This window comes from Anguilla rostrata, chromosome 12, assembly GCF_018555375.3.
Source record: "Anguilla rostrata isolate EN2019 chromosome 12, ASM1855537v3, whole genome shotgun sequence".
Classification (NCBI taxonomy): Eukaryota; Metazoa; Chordata; class Actinopteri; order Anguilliformes; family Anguillidae; genus Anguilla; species Anguilla rostrata.
Genome location: NC_057944.1, coordinates 16,839,814 through 16,865,795, shown reverse-complemented (window position 1 = coordinate 16,865,795; position 25,982 = coordinate 16,839,814). Strand labels below are relative to the sequence as shown.

At 44.7% G+C, this 25,982-nt stretch overlaps 1 protein-coding gene across 2 annotated transcripts in view; it reads right to left on the bottom strand.

Annotated features, from left to right (window-relative positions):
- Positions 1–12,652, bottom strand: part of clcn2c (chloride channel 2c) — a 118,434-nt gene extending 105,782 nt beyond the window's left edge. Inside the window, exon 1 of one of the 2 annotated variants that reach the window (XM_064301043.1) lies at positions 12,370–12,652. In XM_064301043.1, coding sequence (XP_064157113.1) covers positions 12,370–12,420 — 51 coding nt within the window. In that variant the 5' untranslated portion in view covers positions 12,421–12,652. The remainder of the gene's footprint in view (positions 1–12,369) is intronic. The other variant, XM_064301044.1, reaches the window with a different exon arrangement.
- Between the last annotated feature and the right edge of the window lie 13,330 nt (positions 12,653–25,982).

The following is a 25,982-nucleotide window of genomic DNA, read 5'->3' as shown; positions in this document are numbered from 1 at the left end:
GGGTGGAGAGGGTGAGAAGAGGACGGCCGGCACTGCACCTCCCACACGCACACCACGGAACCGGCATCGCCAGAGAAATGCTCACACACACACACACACACACACACACACACACACACACACACACACACACACACACACACACAATCACAGCACGGAGGCGGCGTGAAGCCCTGAGGCCAGGTTCACACCTCCACACGCCACTGCAATCACAGACACACACACACAGAACAAACAAACACGCGCACACACACACGCAGCTCCTGCAGCGCGCAGCACCCGAAGGTGAGGGCGGAGAGGCGGGCGGAACACAACGTGCACCCACCCGCAGCAAGCGAAGGGAAAAACCATCCAAAACCACATAAAACAGACACAGAGGCCGAGAGAGAGAGAGAGAGCGAGAGAGAGAGAGAGGGAGCGCGAGAGAGCGAGAGAGCGAGAGAGAGAGAGAGAGAGAGAGAGAGAGAGCGAGAGCGAGAGAGAGAGAGAGCGAGAGAGAGAGAGCGAGAGAGAGAGCGAGAGAGAGAGAGCGAGAGAGCGAGAGAGAGCGAGAGAGAGAGAGAGAGGAAGCGAGAGAGCGAGAGAGCGAGAGAGAGAGCGAGAGAGAGAGAGAGAGAGAGAGAGAGAGAGCGAGAGAGAGAGAGGAACTGGGATAATCCCTCTGGCGAAGCGGGGCGCTTGAATAGCTGGCAGCGCTCAGCCGCACACACAGTCACAGATAAGGCCGACTACGCGCCGGCCGGCTCTCCCCGCCAGGCCGCCGCGCGCGGAGAGCTCGGACCCGAGCGTGACGCCCGGCGGGACGAGGCCAAGCTCAGCTCCCATCGTTTCCGCATCCCTCCCTCCCGCCTTCCGCATCCCTCCCTCCTGCCTTCCGCATCCCTCCCTCGTTTTCCCGCCTCCCCCTCTCTCCCGCCAGACAGGCATGTCACTGAGCCGCATTGCAGCGGGTGCCTGTCACTCAGCCAATGAGGCGCTCGGGCCAAAACTGAGACTAAACTGAGAACAAGAAACAAAAGTACCTTTTATCCAGGAAGCAGTATGGTCTGTACTTTTTGTTCTTATTATGGTACTTAGTAGTGTTTATCAAGCAACTTGTAGGTTGTCTGTGGGTTCCCAACTTTATTTCCATTCTATGGTATTAATTATGTTGTTGTTAATTGTTTTATTGTAAATTGCTTTGGCAATATTATTTATACAATGCAGTCTTGCCGATAAAGCCTTACTGAATCAAACTGAATTGATACAGCACAGAGAGGGATACACCACAGGGATACAGCACACAGATGCCAGATTCAGCCCGAGTCTCATTACCATTATTTAAGGGCCACACCAGTCCCAAATTGTGAGACAGCACTATTTCTGCGGTCTCTGCCAGACTCCACAGTCATCGCTCTGTTGTACTCGGGCGACGGACGAGATCAGGTGGCTCCCTCGTCAAAGCGCACAATGCCCCTCATTCTCCTCAGGTAACTCAATCATGAGAAAAACACAACTGTGCTCACGGCTGAACCGCAGGCGGTTATGAGCCAGCCCCTGAGAGCCGGGCTGAGCAGCGCGGTACGGTGTCCACACCCTCGCGGCCTCTCGTTACCGGCTGGGCCTTTTCATCCCCGTTCCCAGAGAACGAACGGAGAAAGAACAAAGCGTGGGGAGGGCGGGAGCAGCGGGCATTTTAAACCGTCCCACAGGTCAGCGAGCCCGCCCGTCATCCAGCTCCGCTCAGCTCGGCGGCTCCAGCCGGCTGCGTGCGGCCCGTTCCCGCGTGCGTGTGCGGAACAAGCGTTTGGGCGTAACGATGAACCTTCCGGGTGTTTGGGATGGAACGCGGAGAGGAAGTGCGGGTGCGGCTGTGCTGGGGAGGTGCAGACTGTGGTCGGACAGGTCAGACTGTGCTCTCTGCTGTGTACACTAAACAGGAGCTTTCCAACAACAAGAAGCGGAGGTGAGACGTTCCCTCCCCATCTTTCCAGAGCGCAAGAGCCTCATCTGACATGACCGTTTCTCATCAGAAGACCTGTCAATCCCGATCCTCTGGGAGACAGCCGGGGGGAGGGGGGGGTATTCGCTGACCCATGGCTAGACTCGCGCCAGTACACCAGTGAGGGGACTGTCTACAGTCACGGCTGTCCCGAGTAAGTTCAGCACTCACTGCCTCCATGAGCTATTTCTAGCCTGGGGTCCTCTGTCAATCAACTCCAGCAAAGATGATGCGGCAGATATTCAACAAGGTTTTCAATTTTCCACAGTCACCCACTGCTGCTTCCCTCCAAACCGCTACCAACAGTGTTACCAGCGCCTCCACAACGGCCTGGTTCTGCTTCTACACACCACCTCCCCCCACAGAAGACAATGCGCTGAGGCAGAGAGAAAGAAATCAATACCTTCCGGAATGGACCATGGCCCAGCACACCTCTGCACAATGCACACACTGTAAGCACAGATAACACGAGAAGAACAACAACAGGGGGAAGGAGTCAAAGAATGGACAGCTGTTGGAGGAGTACGGGGGGGGGTCACACACAGACGCGTTTGTGCTGGGAGCTGAGCCATCTCTACACTGGCATCAGCACACGGGCACTGCCATTTCACTGCGCCCTGCCCCGTCCCAGTCAGTGACCAGAGAGTAGAGTACATTACATTGCATTGCATTGCAGAGAGTTAGCATACGCGCTTATCCTGAATGACTTACACAACTTTTTGCACAGCATTTACGTTGCATCCATTTATACAGCTGCATGTATACTGAAGCAATGCAGGTTAAGTACCTTGCTCAAGGGAACAACGGCAGTGTCCTACCTGGGAATCGAACCTGTGACCTTTAAGTTACTAGACCAGGTCCTTACCCATTATACAGTACCAAAGGGGACTGCTGAAAGTCTGTGCCACCGTCTGTTTGACCCCAGAAACAGCCCAACTCAAACTGACAGATTTGTACCTCTGATCTGGTGCTCAGCCCTGGAGAGGTTCAGATCAGATCTCTCTGTCACCATGGCAACCAAAGCGAAAGCAGCAAGTGGCTTTGCTGCGGTGACCCTCGGACACTTCCCTCTGCCCTATGGCCCAGTCTCAATCGCCCGACCCGTTTACGAAGTGCGGGAATGAGACGGATCTCATCGTCACCGTCCTCATCTTCAGCATCATCACCGCCAGGCGACCTGAGAGGGAGGCTCACACAAAGGCCGACAGGTGCACCCAACAGGGCACAGCTGTCACTCCGCCCATATTTCTCAGGGGGTGACAGCAGTCCAGCGGGCCAGGGCACCGCCCGCTTTCCCACGGGCTCTAAAAGGGGGCGGGGCAGTACAGTAACACCCCCGCCAATACAGTTCCACAAGCGAGAACAATAACGCTCACAGAGCAAACTTCCAAACGTGAAAAAAAAAACGGCCAGTAACCAAGGGAGCTCACGGGCTCGCTGGGGACGGTTTCAATGGAGGTCCCGTCTCTGCAGTGGGGGGGTGGCGGGTGATTGATGGGACAGGACTGGACCGGCGCCAGTGCGACGAAGTTACTAAGCTGGTCACACACTCACTATAACTGGGGCCTACTCTGGGCTCGTACTATTTGGCTGGTGGGGGGGGAGGGGGCACAGTAGTGATTATGGGGGATAGAAAGCTGTACAGTCCTTGGGAATGAGAGGGGAGGGGTTACATATTTGTATTCATCAACTGTAAATCCAGTAATAGCCGATAGCACAGACCCTTAATCCCCAAACCCGTGCGCTTCTGAGGAAGGGAAACTACACAAAACCACAAACCGACACAAGGAACATAAACTTAGGCAGTAATTAGAGTATACATTACTAAATGAGCTCAGCAGTACATACATTTTCTATTTAACACTAAGCAACTGGGGCTATTTAAGGCAAAGCACTACAACAAGCAATTCCAGCAGAAAGTTGCTCCATATGCACAAACACACTCACTCTCACACTCACACAAACACACTCTCACACCAAGACACACACTCACACATCCACAGTCTCACACTCACACCCACACCCACACTCACACTCACATCCAACAGCAAGAAGGTTATGGTACAGTCCGAATGTTGAGCCCTCCCTGTAAGACGGACCTCGCTGGCCATGGGGACACTTCAGGGACACTTCAGGGACATGGTGACTGTGTGGCGCATTCTGAGGCAGTCAGCCTGTGCTGAGGCAGTGGACAGAGCAGCTGAGGCAGAGTTTAAAGAGACAAGCTCCCAGACCACGTGTCCGGGAGCGGACAATGACAGGAAACGTATGAACACAGCAGGGCTATGGTACGGCCTCTCAACTGCTCAGCCCTAACCCCACCAGCGCGTATCAACAATAAAAGGACATCTTTATCTCCCCCAGTGAGACTCACCACTGGCTGAGAGAGGGAGAAAGAGAAAGAAAATAAGAGCGAGAGAGAGAAAGAGCGAGAGAGGGAGAGAGAGGGCCTGGCTGCCTGGGTTTTTATCCTTCTTCATTTGTTTTTCGGTGTTGATTTTGCTGATTGTGCAGGAAAGAGAAGAAAGAAACCCTCCTTTGTCAGCTGACGTAGCATGAGGCAATGTGGACTGCGCAGATCATGTGGTCACTCCTGCCCCTCCACTAAGAGAGACTGCAGATTAGACGCTGTATCAGGAAGGTGAATCAATTTCTTTGGTAGTAGAAGAATGTGTGGAAGGTTCTCAGAAGCCAGTGTTTCATGAAACACTGTAGGGACTCTACACAGACACATGCATCACATCCACACTAACACCCTACCGTATTTGTCCATTTTCAGAAACCATATTACATTACATAGTCTATCCTACTTTGCATCACACCGTCTGTTCATTACTCCTGATATGGTGCACAGTTCTAGGGTAAAACAACGACTCAGCATTTCAAGCGCAGGTCTGCCTTTGGAACCACTGAGTCCTGTCCAATATCCCGTTTATCTGATTCATTCCTCTTCAACAATGCCAGACAGAACCTATCTATTATTCCAGACAAAAAAAAAAACTAAAGAAAAACACTGAGGTTTAAAACAACTTCCCTGGCATTTACGTTGTCAAAGGGATAACCCAGAGTCAGACAGGGCAAAAGGGCTTTAAACTGAGGTCAGGCCCAGTTGTTTTTGAACCCTTGATCCAAAAGTAATCATCCAGTGAAAACGAACAGCAGCAGAACTGAATTTTATCACACCATATTTATTGTGCAATAAAGGACTAAATACAGAGCCGGGTATGCCAAGAAAAGGCAAATGCTTATCAAAACAATGTAACAAAGTTCAAGTGGCAAGAGGACTGCGCAGACCAGAGCTAGGCCAGATTGTACCCTGTGTCCAACATACAGAACAGATGTGCAGGCTCACAAAAGCACACACTTAAACTCACGCTCCCAAGCAAATGCTCTCTCAAACACACATGCATACAAACACATTTCCATACAGGCCAGCATCCAAGCACAAGCACAAGCACAAGCACAAGCCCACACACGCAAGCACACGAGGTCAGGCACAAGCACAAGCACGCAAACTATTCTCTCTCTAATTCCTGCTACCTCAGTTCGGAAACGGAAATCAGGATTTCTGCCGTTAAGAGAAAAAAAATCTATAAATTGAGAGATGAGAACTGCAGCAGTCTTAATGAAGACAGTTCTCTGACCGGGAGAAGTAGTGCACACACTGCAGCTTCATTAGGGGGCTCAATTATTCTTTATCGACTAGCTGATCGCCACAGCTCAGGTCAGCCCATTCTCTTGGGCCAGTCAGAGTGCATGCTGGGAACAGGTGGGTTTAACAAGCTTTGAACAATTTCCACAATAAAAAATGAACTTCCAAAATGGCCACAGTTAGAGTATGATCATGATTCGTTTGCTTTGATCCGATATCGATTTATACCATCATTAGCAATTTTGTAAGTCGCTTTGGATAAAAGCATCAGCACAAAGATTGAATTGCAAATAGTAATCATAAAATAGGCATATTCAGTGGCTATCTTTTAACATCACACTTGGGTATGATAGACTTTATAGCTTATAGATTTTACAGCTATGCAGAACAGTTCTTATTGCAGTGCTTAATTATGAACCTAATGTTAATGGGGAAATGGTTTAAGAAAAGAAATCTATCGATAAAATATTATGTGGCACTTCTTTTCTGTGCTGAAAGCAGCATCTAAAAAACCACCGAACCAAAAGTACTTCAAAGTTTGAATTCATCAATAGTCCAGGTTTCTATTGGTCAAGCACTCTCTTCATTAAAGATGCAAGTCAAATAACGGTGTCCACAAAGAAAATCAATAACGCAATGAAATAGGAATTGCATTTGCGGCCTAAAAACACAGACAGTGTTTTAGTCTGCTTCTTCAATGGTAACCTGCAGTAGCCATTCAATGGGGAGAACACAGGCTTACACACAGCCACGTTTAGATACGTCCGATGGTACTGAAGTGATCGCTCATGACCTCATACCCTGGAGAGACAGCGATGATGTCACAATTGTCCTCCACACACCAGATCAAAAGCAAGTTACAGAATCTTTTCTCTTATTGACATCTAACCAAAAGCTATAAACAAAGCCTGCTGTGAATGGTACCAACACAAGACCAAGCTAGCGCTTTACATGACAATATACCTCATTGCTCTCAAAAATGGAAAATAAGCATAACCAGAATTAATCTGGAAGAAAGTCAGAAATATCTATTATTTCCTGCTATTTTTTCAAATAATATGTCAAATGTTGCATTTCACATGTAGAGACAGTATGAGCTTGTGACAACCATGCTGTCAAAAAGGAAAGACAAGTCATCTCGCCAAGCCTGCTATACTTCGGCTGCAATATTCAGACTAGAAAACAATAAAATAATTAATTTTCACCGATTTAAAAAATCATTCCGAACTACAGTGTGGTGTACAGCTGGAGGCTGCCAAACAACAGAACAAGATTTGGTTGTTTCGCAACTTTTAAGACCGCAAACTTATTTTTAACACAGCTTTGCCAAATTTAGAAATTAGTGACTAGAAAGCATCGAGTAAAATACAGTCAGCTGATTATTTGGGACAGGAACCACTGTCCTCTTCCTCGAGGGGTAAAATATCCCCATTGCTACTGCAGAGGTGATGTGGGAATTCACTAACCTAATGTGGACCTGGACCATGCACTCAGTCTGAAGACAAATGTGTTTATAAATTAAGATGCTAACTGTTGACGAGACCTAGAAGATTGGACAATGTACCCATAACTGAACCAGCGCTCTCTAGTACAAAAAGCACAAGCATGGTCACAGTCCCTTCTCAGTGACCAACTTCCACATGAGGACATGCCTTAGTCATGCACCGGCCTATTGACGCCTCAGCCCACATGCTCTCCAGTGAAGAGCCTGCTACAAGCCCCCATTCCTCTGACACTACCAGCAGCCAGCAAAGCACCAGTTTCAAACCCCACCTGGGTTACAGCAGCCAGCGCAACATCAGCTCTAATCCCAGACAGGCTTAGAGCAGCCAGCAGGACGTCAGATCCAGACCAGGTGAGGAGCGTTAGAGCGGCTAGCAACATATCAATTAACCAACAAAACAAAAAAAAAAGGAAATAATGTGATTTCACAGATAGTGAGTCAAACAAATGAAAAAAACAACATGAGGCAACAAAGCAACAGCAGTGCCATTATAAGTAAAAAAAGAGGGAGGGGTGCAGTGGGGGTGCACTTGACAGCCTCCATCTTCCTCCTCCAGCAGGCCACTGCTGTGGTCAACAACAAGCGCGGAGGATATCTGGCAGCTGAGGCTGCTGAACGCTGAGCTCGGGCGCTGGCAGGCACAGAGGGAGGCCAACTCCACAGCTGCTCTGTTTGATGTAGCACTGCCTGTTACCAATGGCTTTGATTTGACTATTCACACAAATCCCTTCGCTAGACTCCATCTATTCAAGGTGACTTTAAAAGGCCGAGATTTTTTTGTAGTGCAAATGATGATATAACAGGGACGTGACAGACAGCTTGATGAACCGCCGTGTGCAGACGAGGGGAAAAAGAGAGTGTGATAGATTGAGAGGGATTGAGAGAGAAAGAGAATGAAAGAGGGAAGGAGGGTGTTGCTTTGGAAGGGGGGGAGTAACAAAACCTAACTGGGAGGAGCATTCACCATTTAAACAAGATGAAAGCTACAGTGCACCACAAATCATTATCCTAGATCACTTCATCCATCACAGATGGAAATTCAGCCTTTTCCCAGAAGAGACTAATTATTCACTCTGAGTCACAGGCACTGCTCAAATGGCCCCCAAAACAAAGTTCGACCACAAACGTTTGCCTACAATATCCAAGCCTGCCACACCATACAAATCCTATGTCACACAGGTATCTCAGGCTGGGTGCATGTCTTTGTCCATGGTGAGTAGTGAACAGTAAAATCAGCAAGCGATTTAACAGAAATAAATCTGGCTTTGTGATCCCACAGCAGGAAGCAAGTCAGGTGGTGACCAGGGTTGTGTGGGTATTCCATAATGCCAGATTATGAAGTTCTGAAGCTATACAACGGTATGGTTTTCAGTCCTGCAGCATTAACTCCTGGTTTTTAAAATGATTTATGCATAGGCTCATTTTCTGTTAAGCTCATTTTGGAATTAATTTACTTTAGGGATACACAATTATAGCGCACTTCATTGCCAAAAATATTTAACTGGCAGAAGTGTAGTGGTAACAGTAAGCAGCAATGCGGGAGACCCAATAATATGGCCTACGATGGAACTACTTTTTAAATTCCTGAAAATAATCACCTGTTGGATTGGACATTAATAGAGTAACTCTGAAGGAGTTACACCCAGAAGGCCATTCTTAAATTTACAACCAACCATCAGGAAATCAGACCCTGCAAAAAATCCAAAGGAACACAAGAAAGAGACAACATAAAGCCTTCCCCTGACCTTTAGCCTTAACATGCAAACATCTGAAAAGAAAGGCCTGCAAGACCTCAAAGAATGAGAAAAGGTAGTTTTTTTATGTAAATAAATAATCTTTTAGAGCTGTTGTTAATCCTCTTCAGAGGGAATAAAACAGATGACCACCTTGACTTTTGTGCCTTTAGCTCTCGTGACTCATCGGCTATTGTGACTTTTTCCTTGTCCCCAGAAATGGCTTTTCATTTAATGTAGCAGGACTGAAACAGACAAATGCGAACTTTATCGGTTACCCATGATGCCATACACCACTGTCTCAATCACACAGAGCACCTGGGATGGGAGAAAGCTGTCCTCGGGCAGGGCGGGGGGGGGGTGGGAGGGGGTCAGCTGACCTCAAGCTGACTCTCACCTCCATATCTCAAAGAGCAGCAAGAAACAGGCACAGTATTCAAAATAACAAGACCAGTGCTGCTTATAATATTCAGTCAATAAAGTCAAGAGTGGGACAAAAAATGCCCCGATATTGGATTGTTTGGATTGTTTGGTTTTCCTCCAAAGGTCTCCAATTGTAAAAGATTTCTTAACTCTGTACTGGCTTTGATGTTATGTAGTGCCATAGTTTCATTAACACCTTGTGTAAATATTGTGCAAGACGCACTCAGTGTCCCTTATGTTCCTAAGTAAATGTTAACTCAGGTCAAATTACGGTTATTTACTCCAAGGCAAATATAATAGTCATAATGAGCTGTCAAACAGCTTTAAGCTCCAAAGGAAAAATATAAGCTTAGGGAAAATTCCTTTGCCTCTGGTCGTTTCCACAGCAAACGTGTGTCCTGCTATTTTAGCCCCGATAACAAAGGGAAGCCCACTAGTACAAATAAATCTTACTAGGTTATGACACTTTCACAACTAGAACAGTGCACTGCAAAATCTCGCAAATGTGCGCACACACACACACACACACACACACACACACACACAGGTTTCTCAGTCCCTAGTTCCAACGGCACACATCTATCGGGTTTCATCTCATCCACACAACGGCAAATGATCCACTCATTAGCATTCAGATGGGCCGCCAGCGCCTGCATTTTCGTCCAATGAAAATGCTCGCTGTGGGCCCAGTGCGCTCTTCTGAAGCAAAACACGGCCGTGAGCAGTTTCATCGTCTTACACAAGACAGGCACAAATCAGACCCAAGGTTATTTTATTGCACCCACAGCTCTCTTATCACCCTTCTTAAAATTGCTCTTATCTGACCCGGTGAACAATGTACTTTTGCCCACTCCGCTTCAGAACAGGCCCCGACATCAAAACACCACCACACCGCCGCCTGGCAGGAGGATGACAGCACTGATCCGAATAACACTACTGCTTTAATATCAGGGCGGGAAACAGATGAACACCTCTCCCAGGAACCGTGACGGGTACAGGACGGGCACTGACAGCATTATTTGTATGTGCCACAGGCAGAGATGCCAGAGAAAGCCATCCTCTCCCCGTCCAGATAGAAAGAGCACTGCCTCCCACAGAAACATGTAGAGCGGGCCAGAGTCTGGCTGTCCAGGCACTGAGGTTAATCCAATTACATCCCCGCTTCCCCTCTCACACTTCTACGCACACTCAGCCTCCTCTCGCCCCCTTTATGAAGCTCTGCTCACCGGCCTCAGCCAATAATGTGACATTTGGTGAACCTGGGGTGTACTGAGGAATCCTAAGTAGGAGAGGGAGGAGGAATCGTGGGGAAGAAAGCAGTAGACTACTGACTCTAGCAAATACCTCGACAAGGCAAGAAAAACAGAATCCAGGGGTAAAACAGTAAGAGAGAAATTGGAATGACATGCATCTAACTGGTAAATTAGAGTGCTAGATAACCCTGATTTATATAACCCAGGAAAAGCTTTTACAGATGACTGCACTGAATGTAATCAAATCTCAATATAAATCTGTAGCTCTCAAAAATGTCTGGACCAAAAGTTTTGTTACTTTAGCATCAGACAAGGGATAGTCAACACAGGAAGGGACAAGTGCTCTGAGCGAGTGCACGCATCTGGGCAAAGATGCTGCACCGCGAGATTCTGAGGTTACTGCGCTCCGCGTTTGCAGACATACGGGGAGAGACGCAGCACCGCAAGAGGTGATCGTGCGTCCACTGCTGAATCAGCGGCCGAGTTATGCAACGCTCGTGTTTCTCAAAAAACGCGAGACAAACTTTTTACAGTGAGATAATTCACGGCCCAAAAGCTCTCTTTATAACATAAGACTTGTTGCTCTTTATTTTTTAAATAAATTAACTGTTCATAGGCGACTTTTCAATTAGTTAGGGCTAAGGTCTCCTTTTTTAAAGCCCGCCGCAATTTGGACTTCAAGTGGTTTTACAACGGCACGACAGTGACAGGTCGCTTTTCCATCCACACTTCGCTTCATTCGCTCATAATCAGTCAATCACATCCGTCTTTCGGCCCGCTCGGTTTCACACTGAATGCTAAGTGTTTGTTCGGAAAGGTAACATGTGCCCAAGGCTAAGTATTTTATTACGTAAAATAAAAGCACGTAAAATGTAGGTGTTATGCACACTTAACTGCTCTTATCTGACTCCATAAACATATCTGACTTTTGCCCACTACACATCAGATGTATAAATTCCGAGAAATAAAGCATTTTTCCAAATTCATGTTTGGTTTACGGCTGATCAACAGGTCAGAGTGGCACACATATAAATGCCTGCAATAATATCCAGAATCATCGAAGCGCGTCATCGTCTCATAATGTTTTCCTCACTTGTGCCAGCTGTTCTGTGAGCAGTGTACACTGGTGCATCTGTTCTGTGAGCAGTGTACACTGGTGCATCAATAGTTCAAACCGAGCTGGCATCACCGATGCCCACACTGCCACATTCAACAAGTGTTCATGCATTTCCAATCCCGTGTGCTACTGTATGTTAAACGTTTCACATGACAGCTGCATTTCCTGAAATTCTGAGATATCTGTGGTGAGGCAATCGCATTTATATTGAATCTGCTCACAAGATATAGCCCACGCACATCAGAACACATATAAATTTGGTTACTAGTTAAAATATATGAATGTTCATTATTCTTGCATGAATTAGTTCTGCGTGTACTGTTCGGTCAAGGCAAAGATGAAGAGTGGACAGACAGACGGGCATTGTGTGCAAATCCAGCTGTGCAGCTATCTGATCTCGCCATCGTTAATGTCACTTCTTCCAAATAAAAAAGGATATAATTACACTGGCATTGATAACCCATACACTTACTAAGTATTTTTGCTTCTGAAAATAATGTAAAATGTGACAATGATTATATTAAAGCGCGTTGTTTCATCTTCAAAGACACATTGAAGCGCTTTTTTAAAATTTAGAAACTGTGCTGCTGCCTGGAAAATGGTTGAATTGTCATCAACTTTGTACACATTCAGTCAGTAACAGATTAACTTCGTCTGCGTTATGTGCACCACGTCCAGCAAGTGATTTGGCTACAAGTGAACTTACCAAAGTTTGCTCATACTGTAGAGCCCGCTGGTCGGTCCCGTCCCCTGCCATGGCTGCGCTCAACTCAAGCTGCCGGCAGAAATGCCAGCGAAATGAGGGAAAAGTGAATTGTTTCACACGTTTAAACAAAACACACCGACTACCAGGGTGCCCTGGAACAGAAAACTGATTCGAGGGCCGCGGATGCTTGTTGTTTTGAAGCGGAATCCTTGCATAACTTCACTGAATGTTGAGATCCTACATTTTATATCCCTGATTTTTTCGCAGAATCCACGCCGAGGCGGGACTTGTGGGACTTGAGTAATCGGCACACCCCCTTTTTCCTGTTGAAGTGGTACAGTCGGCGTCTGAAGTTTTTGAGTCGCACAATTCCAGTTTTACCTACTAAGGGATGTGGACGTTTACTATAATTAAGACATTATATGCGTGCCTGCGTCTTTTCAAACAGTCACGGCCTTCTGACCATTTTCCATAACATAAATAAAACCCTGACAATCATACAGGAAGTCAAGTAAAGAAAACGGGAAACTAAATGACATCTTGAGGGCTGTCAAAAGTGTCTTGCGAAGAGCTTTCTGCACGTTAAGCTAATTAAATAAAACTGAAGTTTCAATGATAGACAATACAACAAGACATGGCGTTTGAGATTTGACACTGGATCCGATTTTCATAATACAGGTTTATTGATTATGTGATTTTTTTTTTTTTTTTTTTTTTGCATCTACAATAAAATCGCCTGGTGGTCTAAAGTGAAAAAATATTTACATGCCATCCATTCAGGTCACTTATCAGGTTATTGTAGTATAAAGAAATGCCACGGTATGCATAAGGCTAATCAGAGGAGAGGCTGTGGAAAATACACCTGTCAAATGAATTGTCTGTAACACCTTTAAAGTGAGTCCGAATGATCAATGATCTGAGAAGTGGATTGTTTCACAGATACCCTGAGAAAAATTGAATTACACTTTGGTTGTCAAGGGGTATTACAGTTCTGTTCAATGACAATACAGGCTCAATTCGGTTTATAGGTTTCTGTTTATGCTTGTACTTTAAATCACATACAGAATGAATATGTGGGACACAGATCGGTTGTAATTATGAATGGATCTAAATGCAGGCATTTTTGTGATAAGTCTAGGTCTAATTGCTGCTGTCGGAGAAGTAAGGATTCAGTCTTTGCTAAATCCTACAGATTTCCTGAAAACTCTGACACATCCAGCGATCTCTACCAAAAGTATTCCGACCAGAATGCAGTTGGTTAGCCACCAGCTGGGCACACTGGTCAGAACCATGCCTGTCCCCTACCCATACCCTGAGGGAGCATTGGTGTGGCCACTTTGTTCTTCAGTACAAAGACACAGTGAGGCTTTATAGAGCTAAATCCACCCCGCTGCCCGTGTTTAGTGGTCTATGTGTCAGCTGGGGTCTTAATTATATTACTGGAAGAATTAATCTGATGGAAACCTACGTCGGTTTTAGGACCAAGGACCAGGAGTGGACACTTCTAGGTCTTCAATATGATGAAAATAGCATGGGATGAGAGACAGAGCAAAGACTGGAGACTAATCTTTGGATAATTAGTCTTCACAGAGACAGAGAGAAAATCCTAAACTATCCTAAATTTCTGCATCCTGAAATCAAAGTGTTGCATACAGGAGAAATGGACCAATGTTTTTGCACATAAAAAAGGTCGGAAGAGGAAAGCTGAGGGATCTCAGAGATAATGTATTTCTCCCATTCCAGCTAAATAAATGTAAAAGTTAATTTGGAACTGCTGTCGTCCTCTGTGATCTCTATGCGATCCCTTCTCAGATTAACATTTTCCATCGACTGTAAACGCAACTCCAGCAAATCGGCTGTTTCAGCATCAGAAGACCACGGAACAAGGGTCGCGGAGCGGGCATGACCCATTTCATTCCAATACAGAGTGGAACACTTCCTCACCGCTTTCACCAGGATCACTGTTTGTGAAACTCCTCCAGGCTCTGTGTGTTAAGAGAGCTGTTTAATGTTCTCATGAGGAGACAAAGAACGTGTGGCATCGGACAAACACATCCATAGCTTGATTCATTTTATTTTTTTGAAGTGCCTGGAAACCATTCTTTCTAAGAGAGTGAAAACACACACACACACACACACACACACACACACAAAGGCCATGATCAAATAATGCTAATAATTATTTGAATGTGTTTTCCTTGATCTTTCATTGTCTGGTTGTGTACGTTTCCTGCACGGGCTGTCGGGGCAGAAGTAACTGATGTGCCGGAATGGTTCTCTCCTCCTTTGTCTCCCCAAACACTCGTTTTCCACCTTCCAATTACCGCACAAGGGCCCCGTTCGGATCAATTCATCACCCGCACACTCCACACTCCATCATCAAACAAAGGTCTGAATTCCTTTTCCAATATATGTAGCAGTGTTAATAATTATGCGATCTCCCTTGTTGCTCTGTTTGACTTCTGGAAACAGTACAGAGAGAGGATTGATTAAGCTGATGACAAAAAATCCTTTGGTGCAGCCAGCATTTATCGAAATGTGCATAAATCTGAGTTAGAACAAGTCCATTATACTCTTGCATGCGTTAAAACAAATCTTCAAGCAGGTCACAACATAGCCGCAGTGTTTTGTGTTACGGTATATATGTTAGGGAATTTGAAAAAGTCATATGATACAATAGGTGTTTGGTTGCTCTTATGTTATCCTATCATTACTTTTATGGTTCTTTATTATTTAATTTATTAGGCAATGTAAGTAAGATTTCCTTCTGATCATTTTAAGTACTACATATGTACCCTGTTGAATTGACTGAGAATTACTGCTGATGTCTCCGGTGTTTTTCCATTATCATCACTGTTGTTATCCTCGCCATAATCACCTTCATCCAAACTATTTATGTACATGAAGCTGTTATGCAAAAAGAAAAAATGCAAACCCAAAATGATCTTTGCTAATCCCTTCTAAGCAATACACTTTGACTGCAAACATTGCTCACATTTTGAGGTCATTTATCTCAGTGTGAAAGAATGAAGTGTCGTAGTTATCTTTATCTTAACAGCACGGTTCCAATAAACTCATGGAGTAAGCTGTTGTGATAGTAAGTGGGGAGAATTTAGGGGAAAGTATTTTTCCAGTCAATGAAGTTACCTTGAAACACAGAGGAAAATCAATGCTATTGATCAACATGTTTCCCAGGGCAGCATCTAATCCAGGGGCATGCTAGCAATGAATCAGAGTCGTGTGATCCCTTTGGAACTGCACATTAAATGTTGCGCCAAGTGAAAATGTGTGCAGCAGTAATGGTAATGTAAAATCCAATCAGCAATAACACCATAACTTTATGTTCTCCTGAAACCCAGGAATTCATTTCCGTCCCCTATAGGGGACAGAAGTCTCGGGTCATAATCTCATGAACCATATATACTACTATGCTGAAACCTACACTGCAAGGGACATTCAATAAAAATAAAATTAATAATATTTTTGAAGGTATTTCCACTGCAACATGTTTTTTTGTCATCCAAGACACTTGTAACATGTCAAAAAATGTTAATAATTGAACTTTTTTTCTGCTTGCGCTATCTATCTGTCTTCACAGGGAGATTTACCAAGCTCTGTACAATATGCCTACCACTTTTCACATTTTCATGTGTTGGCTTAGAGATATGGAATTGCATTATGAAGTGATACACATAAAGGAGTCTCTTTTGAATTAGTCTAGCCCTCCAAACCCTGCCCCACCTTTCCTTTAACCAAACAGAAAATTTTCAAAAATATCCAGAAAAGGGAAGCTGTGGGTAAAGCGGGTGGGTGCAGTACATGGGGTAGCCGATGCTCATGCCAAATAGAAATGCCCTCGGATGGGTGGGGGTTAGATCCACTGCTGTGGCACATTCTGAGCTGTGATCCTTTCTCTGTTACCCTCTTCGCTTTCTATGTGTCTGAATGAAGCAAAAAAGGAGAAAGGAGGGGGGCTGTCTGCTCTCCTGATTGTAAAAAAGGAGATGTGGCCAATCATGCATCACTGCACCGGACTCTGCACCGCACAGCAAGGGTACGGTGGCATTAACCCACCTGGGAACTGGACCTGCAGCCTCTTGGAAGACTGCTATAAATAAATACATTTTGAGCAATACTTAATTAGGAAGCCATATTGTGACCACTTCAGAGGGCAACAAGATGTAAAAAACTGCCTCACAGAGAAATGTATGAAATACTTAAATGGCCCAGTCTTTTGCTGGTGCCCTCCTAGCAAGAAGAATGCTGAAGTGTATGTGACCTAAGGGGGGGGGGGGGTGTATGGGGTGGGGGAAAGCACAGCAAAGGTGCTCAGAGTAGGAGCATTCCTGTCCAAACTTTCACACAAAGAAAGAGAATGGAGGTCAGCAAACAAAAGAACAATGGCAGGAGAATGGTATGTTCTTATATATATATCCACACACACACACACACACACACATAAACATTTATACACACAGACACACGCATAAACATTTATACACACACACACACACACACAAGTACATAATCGTTCTCTATCATTTTTTCTCTCTCTCTTCTCTTTCTTTCTGTGCTGGGGCATTAGGCGTTAGGACTAGCAAGAAGGTATTATGAGGGAATAAAAACTTAACAGAAAAAGAATCATAAAGATTTGCATCATTACATATATATATATATATATTATCAGTGTTTCAAGAAAGTCGTTGGCACAGTTCAATGCCTGAACTTAACTATCCTGACATTTCTCACTAAGATAACCTCAACAACTTAAGTAAATGATTTGTTTTTAGTGCATTTAGGATGTCCATCAAAGTGTTTCCCATCCTGATGTTAGGGGTCTCTACGCCAACTCGTCCAGTCGGCTTCCACTTGGAGGGTTTTGAGGGCAGCGCGTCCTGTTTGTGCATGGGGCTCTTTATGTGCATATCAATTAAGCTCACACGCGACCGCTTTCCCAGCTCATTAACAAAAGCAGAGAGCGCTTCTCTCCTTCTGTGGTTAGCCACATGGGGGCATTCTTGTGCTGTAGGCATGTGATGATTTTAGATAGCGCCAGAAGGAAAGAGAGTATTCTGCACAACAGAGAGCATTTTACTCAACCCTCTGTGCTTTTGAGGTGAGTACAGGGGAGTAGAAGGTAGGGGTTAGGAGGTCTGTTTATCTTGCTCCAGGGAAACAGGAGGGAGTGTAATGCTGAATAATAAATGGGCAAAGACGGGAAATTCAGAGAAGAGGAGATCTGGAGAAGTAGGAGAATGGGGAAATGGAAGTGAAGGAATTAGAGAACTGGCGATTATGCAAATTTGTCTCTGGGAGTTTCCATGTGCCATTTATAATGTCCTCTATGTGCAACATCTGCTCTGTGTTCTGGGTAGAACATATGAATCACCTGCTCTATGCAACTTACTTAGTTACAGATTTACCGGGGTACACTTTCAACAAATTCACATACACAGACAAATTACACGGACAGAAGGTCTCAAATGAACAGACTATGAGCCCAGAATAAATGCAACACTGCAACACCCCTTGTTTTATATCTGTGCCCATGTATCGTGTTCGCTAACACTGTGGATCACACGCACACCCAACCAGGAAGGGATGTGAAGGGTGCACTGCTAATGTGGACCTCCTAGAACAATGTACTCACCCTGGAGAGCTAAAGTAAATATTCAGTTGTATAAATTGATCTCTTGAAATCTGAGAGTCGTACACCGTGTTCTGGATAAGGGCGTCTCCTGAGCATTAAATAATAGAATGATTCTCTGTTCTCCCATTACACTGTATTAAGGTAGATTACCATGGAGAGGCCAGAACTCAGTGAATCTGTGAGGCCCTCAGGAGCCATGCTGACTTCAGTGGTCTGTAGGAATGAAAGATTCGACAGAATAAATAATAAATTAATGAAGGCTGTGATCCTGCTTGTTTGAGAGGGTATTCATCTCTTTGATGGCTGAACAGAATTAAGAATGTTCAATGTTTTTAACGGGGTGAGAGTAAAGCATTCAGATTCAGATTTTAAAATGACACTGTCATTGATCTAGTGTTCGCATTCTGATTGTGAAATTACATGTTTAGATTTTAACCCATAATGCACTGTTGCTGTGCCTGTTCATGTTACACCTGCAGCTTCATCACAATCACCTGATGCAGCTGTTAATTATTTCTGCTTCCTGTCACTCAGTTCATGGCAGGCAGCAACATAGACTACTGCTAACTCGCTCTCTCTCTCTCTCTCTCTTTCTCTCTCTCACTGTACTCAGACATGCAGGTCAGGAATAGAAAGACTCTGTCACTGAGTAACACTCTGTAAATAAGAATGAGTTTCTTCTAACAAATACAATACCTCATTGAGGATATTCTCCATTCTCTTGGGGGGTCCAGAATTCCTCAACAGATCACCTTTACTGTGGGTGATGAGTGTGAGCTGATTGGTGACGTCACAGAAATGTACAATAAATTCCCATCCTGTGCTAGCTGGGTAATTATTTCTAATTATAAGTTCCATATTTCCAAACCTCCATGGTGGCCCCCATTGTTTTTCTCACTGCTTGATATTAGAGTTTTTTTTTTTTTTTTTAAATAAACATCAATCAAAGCAATAAGTAAACGAATAATGATGAAAAGTTGGTGAGTTGAACTGATGCACTTGTTGTACGTCGCTCTGGATAAGCGCGTCTGCTAAATGCCTGTAATGTAATGTAATGTAATGAGTTGTATTCTGGGATTTCATGAAAACATTTCCTTGCAGACTATTCCCCAAAATGTGACAAGCTGACAGACTGACATTATCCGGCAGTTAGTGGCACTATGCTGTGTGTGTGTGTGTGTGTGTGTGTGTGTGTGTGTGTGTGTGTGTGCATTTGTCTGTATGTGTGTGTCAGTCTCAGCGTTATAGATGATTTTTTCTATTAGTCTGTGAAAAGTAGAGAGAGAATATAACTTTTTTATGTATTCATTTTATGGCTTAAAACATTCAAGATAAAGTGTGTCTATGTATGTGTTGTACGGTGGTGTTGCACAAAATCCACTGGCCGTCAGGTTTATTTTAAGGTCACTGAAGCTTGCTGGTTGTACCCTTTGTAATTTGGTGTAGTTAGCATGTGAGGGGTGTAAATGTGAATGGTAATGTGGTGACATGGACAGAAACCAGCTGGACTCTTGGTAATTAAAGAGCTCTCACCATTGCTCTCAGTTCAATTTTTCAACTTCAGGTTCTTTATTGACATGACATATTTCAATACTTTGCCAAAACCTTTGCACCTAACAATGGTTAAAAAAGTAATATTCTGTACAATCACAGTGTATTTTAAAATATGTCACACAAAATAATTATTAACTTAATTCAGTTTAGATAAAAAGATAAACAAAAATGGATAAATAATGTGTATGCTTCCTGTGGATAATTAGTTTTATATTCATCCATCCACTACCTATACCCACTTATGGCAGGGTTGCAGGGGTGCTGGAGCCTATCCCAGCGTGCATTGGGTGAGAGGCAGGAACACACCCTGGACAGGCCGCCACTCTATCGCAGGGCACACACACCATTCACTCACACAGTCATACCTATGGGCAATTTAGAGTCTTCAATTAACCTATGTGCACGTTTGTAGACTGTGGGAGGAAACCAGGGTACCCAGAGGAAACCCGTGCAAACATGGGGAACTCCACACAGAAAGACCCAGGCCTGATTCAAACGCAGGGCTTTCTTGTTGTGAAGCAACAGCGCATCACTGTGCCACCTCAGTTTTATATTCATGTCTTCAATGAAATTTGCCACTACATTGTGTCCTGATCAGCAATATCTCTACATCCTTATGATGTCACAAACTACATAAATTCCATAAACATCCCAAACATTCATTCAACATTCAATATATCTCATTCATATGAGAGATAATCCTGGGGGGTTAGATCCAGTTGCTAAGAGGTACCCTAAAAATGTAATTGCACATAGATATGGACAGAAAAGAGGTCAAAAAGAAAGAGTGGTTCTCAAAAAGTTGGTGGAGAGAAAAAACTGATGTGCATATGGGGAGGGAAGTCTTTTTTTCTATTATTAATTTTCACCATATCCACAATTTCAAAAGTGAGAGAGTGAATGAGCAGAAAAAAGTGGTTAAGAAGGAAGAAAGAAAGATGAATGCAAAGAAGACAAACAGAGGAGGAGACACGTGAATATAAGACAAACGTAAGGAATGAAGAAATCACTGCACACTACAGAACAGAATTGCTAAAGCCTACATCTGCAGAGCCCAACACCCTTCACCCCTGAACCTGAATTATTGTATCAGTCATTTCACTCATTTTTAAAGAACCATGCATGTAACTGCAAGAGATGCATCTTTGGGAAATACCTACTTTGCAAAGTTAAGCCGGTATGTTAAACTGAGACATTTCCCAGCGCCGCCGGAATCAGATATAATTGTAACTGCCAGTGGAGACCGTGAAAGAACCGTGCAAGGCTGGTTAAGGTGTGCAGTGACAGCGCACAGGGACCGAGCAGGCAGTTATCATTGCGCTGCAAGCGCTATGGGCCACAGTCATCAATCACTGCGTCCCTTGAGTAGAAAGGGAATTTCAGCCAATATCAGGTCCAATTAGCGAGGCAGTGAATCACAGTACAAAAGAACGTAAACATCCGCACGCCTTGTTGACCACCATGACAGCCCCCAACAACCTCCAACCGCCCAGCATCCCGCACTTCCCCAGCCTTTCCACCTCCACTCAAAACACTTACCCAGAACGCACGATATTACATTTCCCCAGCAATGCAATAGAGGCAACGTGATCTATGACATCGGAAACAAACCAAGGGGTAAAGATGTCCCTGCTTCAAGCAGCGGGTGCCCCTGTGACGAGTTCACAAAGTTGTCGATGTTGACAGACGAATGCGTCCACCGGAGAGCCACTTCCAGTAGAAAACACTATAAACACCTCATGTAATAGATAAGGCAATTTTATGGTCGTTTCGCAAGTTAGCCAGCGCAGGCAATGACCCCGGCAATCATCAATTGTTTATGACAGGTGTTAACTTGACGTTTTTAAATAGCCACCATATATCACCGCTAGGTATAAGGTAGGAGTCTTTATGTTTGAATCAGTGGAGCTGGACGTCTCTTGCAGGCAGAATCTTTCAGTTCATTTTGAAAACTCGAAAGCCGAAAATTCTGTGGTTATGATTTTCCGGATGAGAATGGTCCCTAGCTCTAGGCTTGAGCTGCATGCGGATCTTTTGATCTTGTGCGAGAGCGATGAGGGCCACGAGATGAAGGTGGAAGCAGGTTGATGATTAGCTGCCACTGTACTTACATTTCTCCTCCGGCGTCTTTGCTTGTGTTATTCCTAATTATAGTCCCAAACGGCGTGTTACTCCAGTCACCTGTGCCGTTTCATCTCTGCGGCACGTGAGGAAGAGGATGAGACGAAGGTGTCGACACAGATTCAACAGGCTGATGCAGACAAAGCGTTGACCCGCAACACAAAGTTAACTCTTGTTTTCCATCAGTATGTGCCACACAAAGCGGGATGGACTAACGTATCAGACACAAACCATCTTTCTCGTCTAAATTTTGATCAGTGATTTCCTGTTGCTGCTGCTTCACCAGCTGCCGAGTGCGTGCTGCTGCGAATTACGCACCCACGACATAACTTAAAAACGCGTATCTGAAGGGTCATTCCTCACCCAGTTGACAACCGGCCAAACGAATACAGGAGAACCTGCGAGTAGATCCGGCTTGTGCGTGCCTTTTTGGAAACTGAATGAGTCCCTAACAGGCAGCCGGGAGACTCTTCCCCGAGGGTTGCATCGACTGTGTGTTGCAATGCGGGCTCCGTCGTCTGACACTGTTCTGTGGATTTCTTCAATATAGAAAGATATCATTCATGGGGAACATATTCATTTTCGTTATGAAACGTCACTGAAGTTATCAGCACAGACAGCGATCTGCTGTGCTCTCCCCGGACTGCCTTCAGTCACGAGAAATAGAGTGAGTGACAGCTGCTATCAGTGGCGGATTTTCCACACCGAAGTGTCTCTTCAGCATTCAACCATCCCTCAGTAGTTAGCTTACACTGCACGAACGCACACGCGCTTAAAGAACAACTTTGATTTGTGAATGGATGTGATGCAGTAGATAAAGCATAGGGTTGGCTGGGAAACAAACAGCTAGATGAACACCAGGGAAAAATATACGTAGCCTACGCGTACTTTCGCGTGCGTGCGTATGATATAAATGATGTAGCCCGTGATCCATGTTTTGGAGCTGTCCATGGTGTCACGCCCAGACGGTCTCTGCTGAGCAGGGGCTCTGTTCGAAGAAATGAAAATGTTGCTGGCATAGCGCAGCGATAGAGCCCCGGGTGCTACCCTGTGAATCCATCCTGTGAAGATTGATTCTGCTGTAAAGTGAGTTTGATTCCCAGCAATGTTTTTCAGCCTCGGTCAGGCGGAGACGAATTTAAGAGTTTGGAAAGGGAGGTCTCCCTTGGACAGACACGGGAACACGCAAACTAATAGGCTAATAGGGGCACTCTATTATGGACATTAGATTCAAGTTTTCTGGCTATTTCGTTTAGCGCCATCAACAGTGTCGAAAACGTATAAAGTTTTCACTGGAGTGTTAATGTCTTGCTATAAATCAACAATCTTTGATTCATTCAAGACGTTGAACGCGTTCATTCAAGACGTTGAATGTAAAAATCACCACAGCAACCCGGCCACAAGTTTCGCATTTCCTTTTCCTTGGTTGAAGGGAAAACCCTGGCAAATGTGAACGACGATGAGCAGGACCAAAGGTCTCTTGGACAATGACGTAAATCCTCTCTTTCCAGTTGAATTCGGATTCGCTGTCATCTGACTGAACAAAGGGCGCAGCTATTGACCTGGTCGGCCACCATGTAGACTGTTGTTCACTGCCAGGACGCTGGAAATGCTATGTTCAAGAAAAGTTCTGTACGCATATCCAGCCATGTTGTTTAGAATTGTCTGAAAGATCGTCTTTTCTGATTTGAATTAAATCGTTCACAGCCGAGTATATTTAGTGTATTAGTCATATTGTTTAAATTTCGTAGGCTATTTGACAGATCAGCTAAAAATAAATTAAACACCGTTTCAACTTCCAACTGCTTGAACAGCTTAAAGGCAATACTATTATGGAAAATATTTGGGAAATATTTGAAGCAGTGATATCCTATATTTGAGAAGAACTGATTCCGCATTCCGTGCATTCCGACTGCAATCTGAGTTTTAAATTAATTTGGTGCCGAATTTGAGTGAATATAATCGCAATGTGCTTGTCTTATTTTTTGCGGAAATGAAAAAAAAAAACTATTATTTTCTTTAACCTATTCAAAGTTAAGGACAAATGCATTATAGTTTGAATGGAAATGCAACGTCACACACACACGAGTCAATATTTAAAAGGTGAGAATTATGCTACGGAATTTATCCAATATGAAATGCACCACGGTCAAATTTCAAATCACTACTGTTTTGATGCAATATACATATTTGGAAGCGCCGACCAATATCTAAAATGTATGGAACGAATCCACAGGATGCAATGGAGTTCGATTAAGGGTACATTTCAGATTAAGCCTTTTCAGAGCTTAACTTCGACTTTCTGGAACGAAATAAAAACCCGATTTGCTTGTAATATCCATCCGCGACCACTAGATGTCAAGGTTTGCTTTGTGGTCCCAGGCCCATGTTTGTGTTGTCCTTGATCAATGGACAACCGTTTTGAAGGACAAGTCATAAATAATGAAAAGAAACGAATGTATAAAAAAATCCCTAATATTATGCGTCAGGAAAAAATAACAAAATTAATAAAAGGAAGGATTTTACTCAAGTTATGCCAAGATTGTATAGTACAGGAAACTCACACGCAGATTATGAATTTAATCTGTGTTTAAAATATTCCGAGACGGATCCTATCTGAGACCAGCCGGCGCACTCCGCCAGGTTGCATTATAAGATTGAGTTCTACAGGGATTTTCAGCGTTTAAACCTACTCTGCTGCATGTCCACGTTCATTGCATATGCACACCCATTTTAAGTTTGCCATTTTAAGTAGCTACTAACAAACACATCGATCCTGTTATTTTTAAAATAATTATAAACAAAAACAATAAATCAAGAGGAAGTGGTAGAAAGTGAAAATATTTCGACCGGGATTAAATTGCCTTTTGGGGTTCTGCAATTTGCTTAGTAATTTCAGATGCAGCTGTTTGTAGAATTTGTAGATGTGTGGAGCAGGTTGTATTAATTACAAATATTAGTTCCAAGCAGCTAAATGATAAAATTCTGAATACTTTAACAAAACATAGTCAATACAGAAAAGGGGTACATATTAACCCTCCTAAAGAGAGTAGCCTTTTGCATACTGACTTTCTGGCAGAATCTCACATGTGACTGCAATGTTGCTCTTTTTGATAATAATGGTCCAGATGGTAATGGGTTTAAATCATGAGCGGGACATTGGTGTTGAAGCCTTGCGTAAGATATATATGCCCCACTTGTGGTTTAAGCCCATAGCCGTCGGCTCCCGAGTCTTCTGCTCAAGCCACAACATGACACAGCTTCTCTTGCCATTTGCTGTTCATTTAAAACCTCCTCTGGTATCTGTGCTCAGCTTGAAAGATTTAGGGCCTTTTTAAAAGCCTGTGGCAGCCCAAAGCCACATGAAATAGTCCAGAGAGAGCAGCTTCAACACTGTGCCTGCAGAAAAGCAGGAATGCCTCATGGAGGTCAGGTTACTCAGTGCGCACACACTCGTGCTGCGCAGAGGAAGACGTTCACACAAACACATGCATCTGCGCAGATGTTCTACCCACAGATAGCGCCTCCACCATGAGCAACCTCTGGCGCATCAATCACTCCCAGCTCGCACCAGGCCTCCACGTTGACCCTTGACCTCGAGCTTAGGCCCTCCCTTCTGACTGATGGCTTTCCAGGCTGTCTGGTGCTGTGAGCAGCAGGTGTTCTAGGCATGCTACGAAATGCACGCTGCACGCCCTTCGATTTGCAGTCAGTCGGCTTGGCACCAGTACTACTCTCTCCCTGCAGGGGGCGCAGTGGGCACAGTGAGCGAAGCAGCCCTCTCACAGTTGACCAATGGCCTCTTGCTAGATTCCCACAGGACTCTGCTGAGTGTGAGCCTGCATGCATGTACGTGCTCCCCCTTTGGCACGTCTGCCCAACAGTATGTGTGATGTGAAATAGTGCTGCATCAGCAATGCTACAATAGGCCCAACAGTGACGGAGAGGACAGAGGACACTCTGAGAGGAGGAGCATGCGCAGTGTGAGGAGCAGAGAGTCTGACACAGCAGAACCGCCTCCCCCAGGGGAAACGCCTCTGCCCCCCCCCCCCCCACCCCCCAACCCCGCCCCCGCCCCACCCCCGTCGAGCCTGTTCGTCACATTTCCCACAACATGGAACTCATTCCCGTAACCCAGCTGTGCAAAGGAGGAAAAGAAGGGGAGGGAAGAGAGTGAGTGCAGGGACAAGGAGGAGAGAAACAGATGAGCACAGCAAGATTAGAGAACAAGTAGGTGTGATGGAAAGAGGGAATGAATGAGGGAAAGTGAACACAAGAGGTAGAGTGA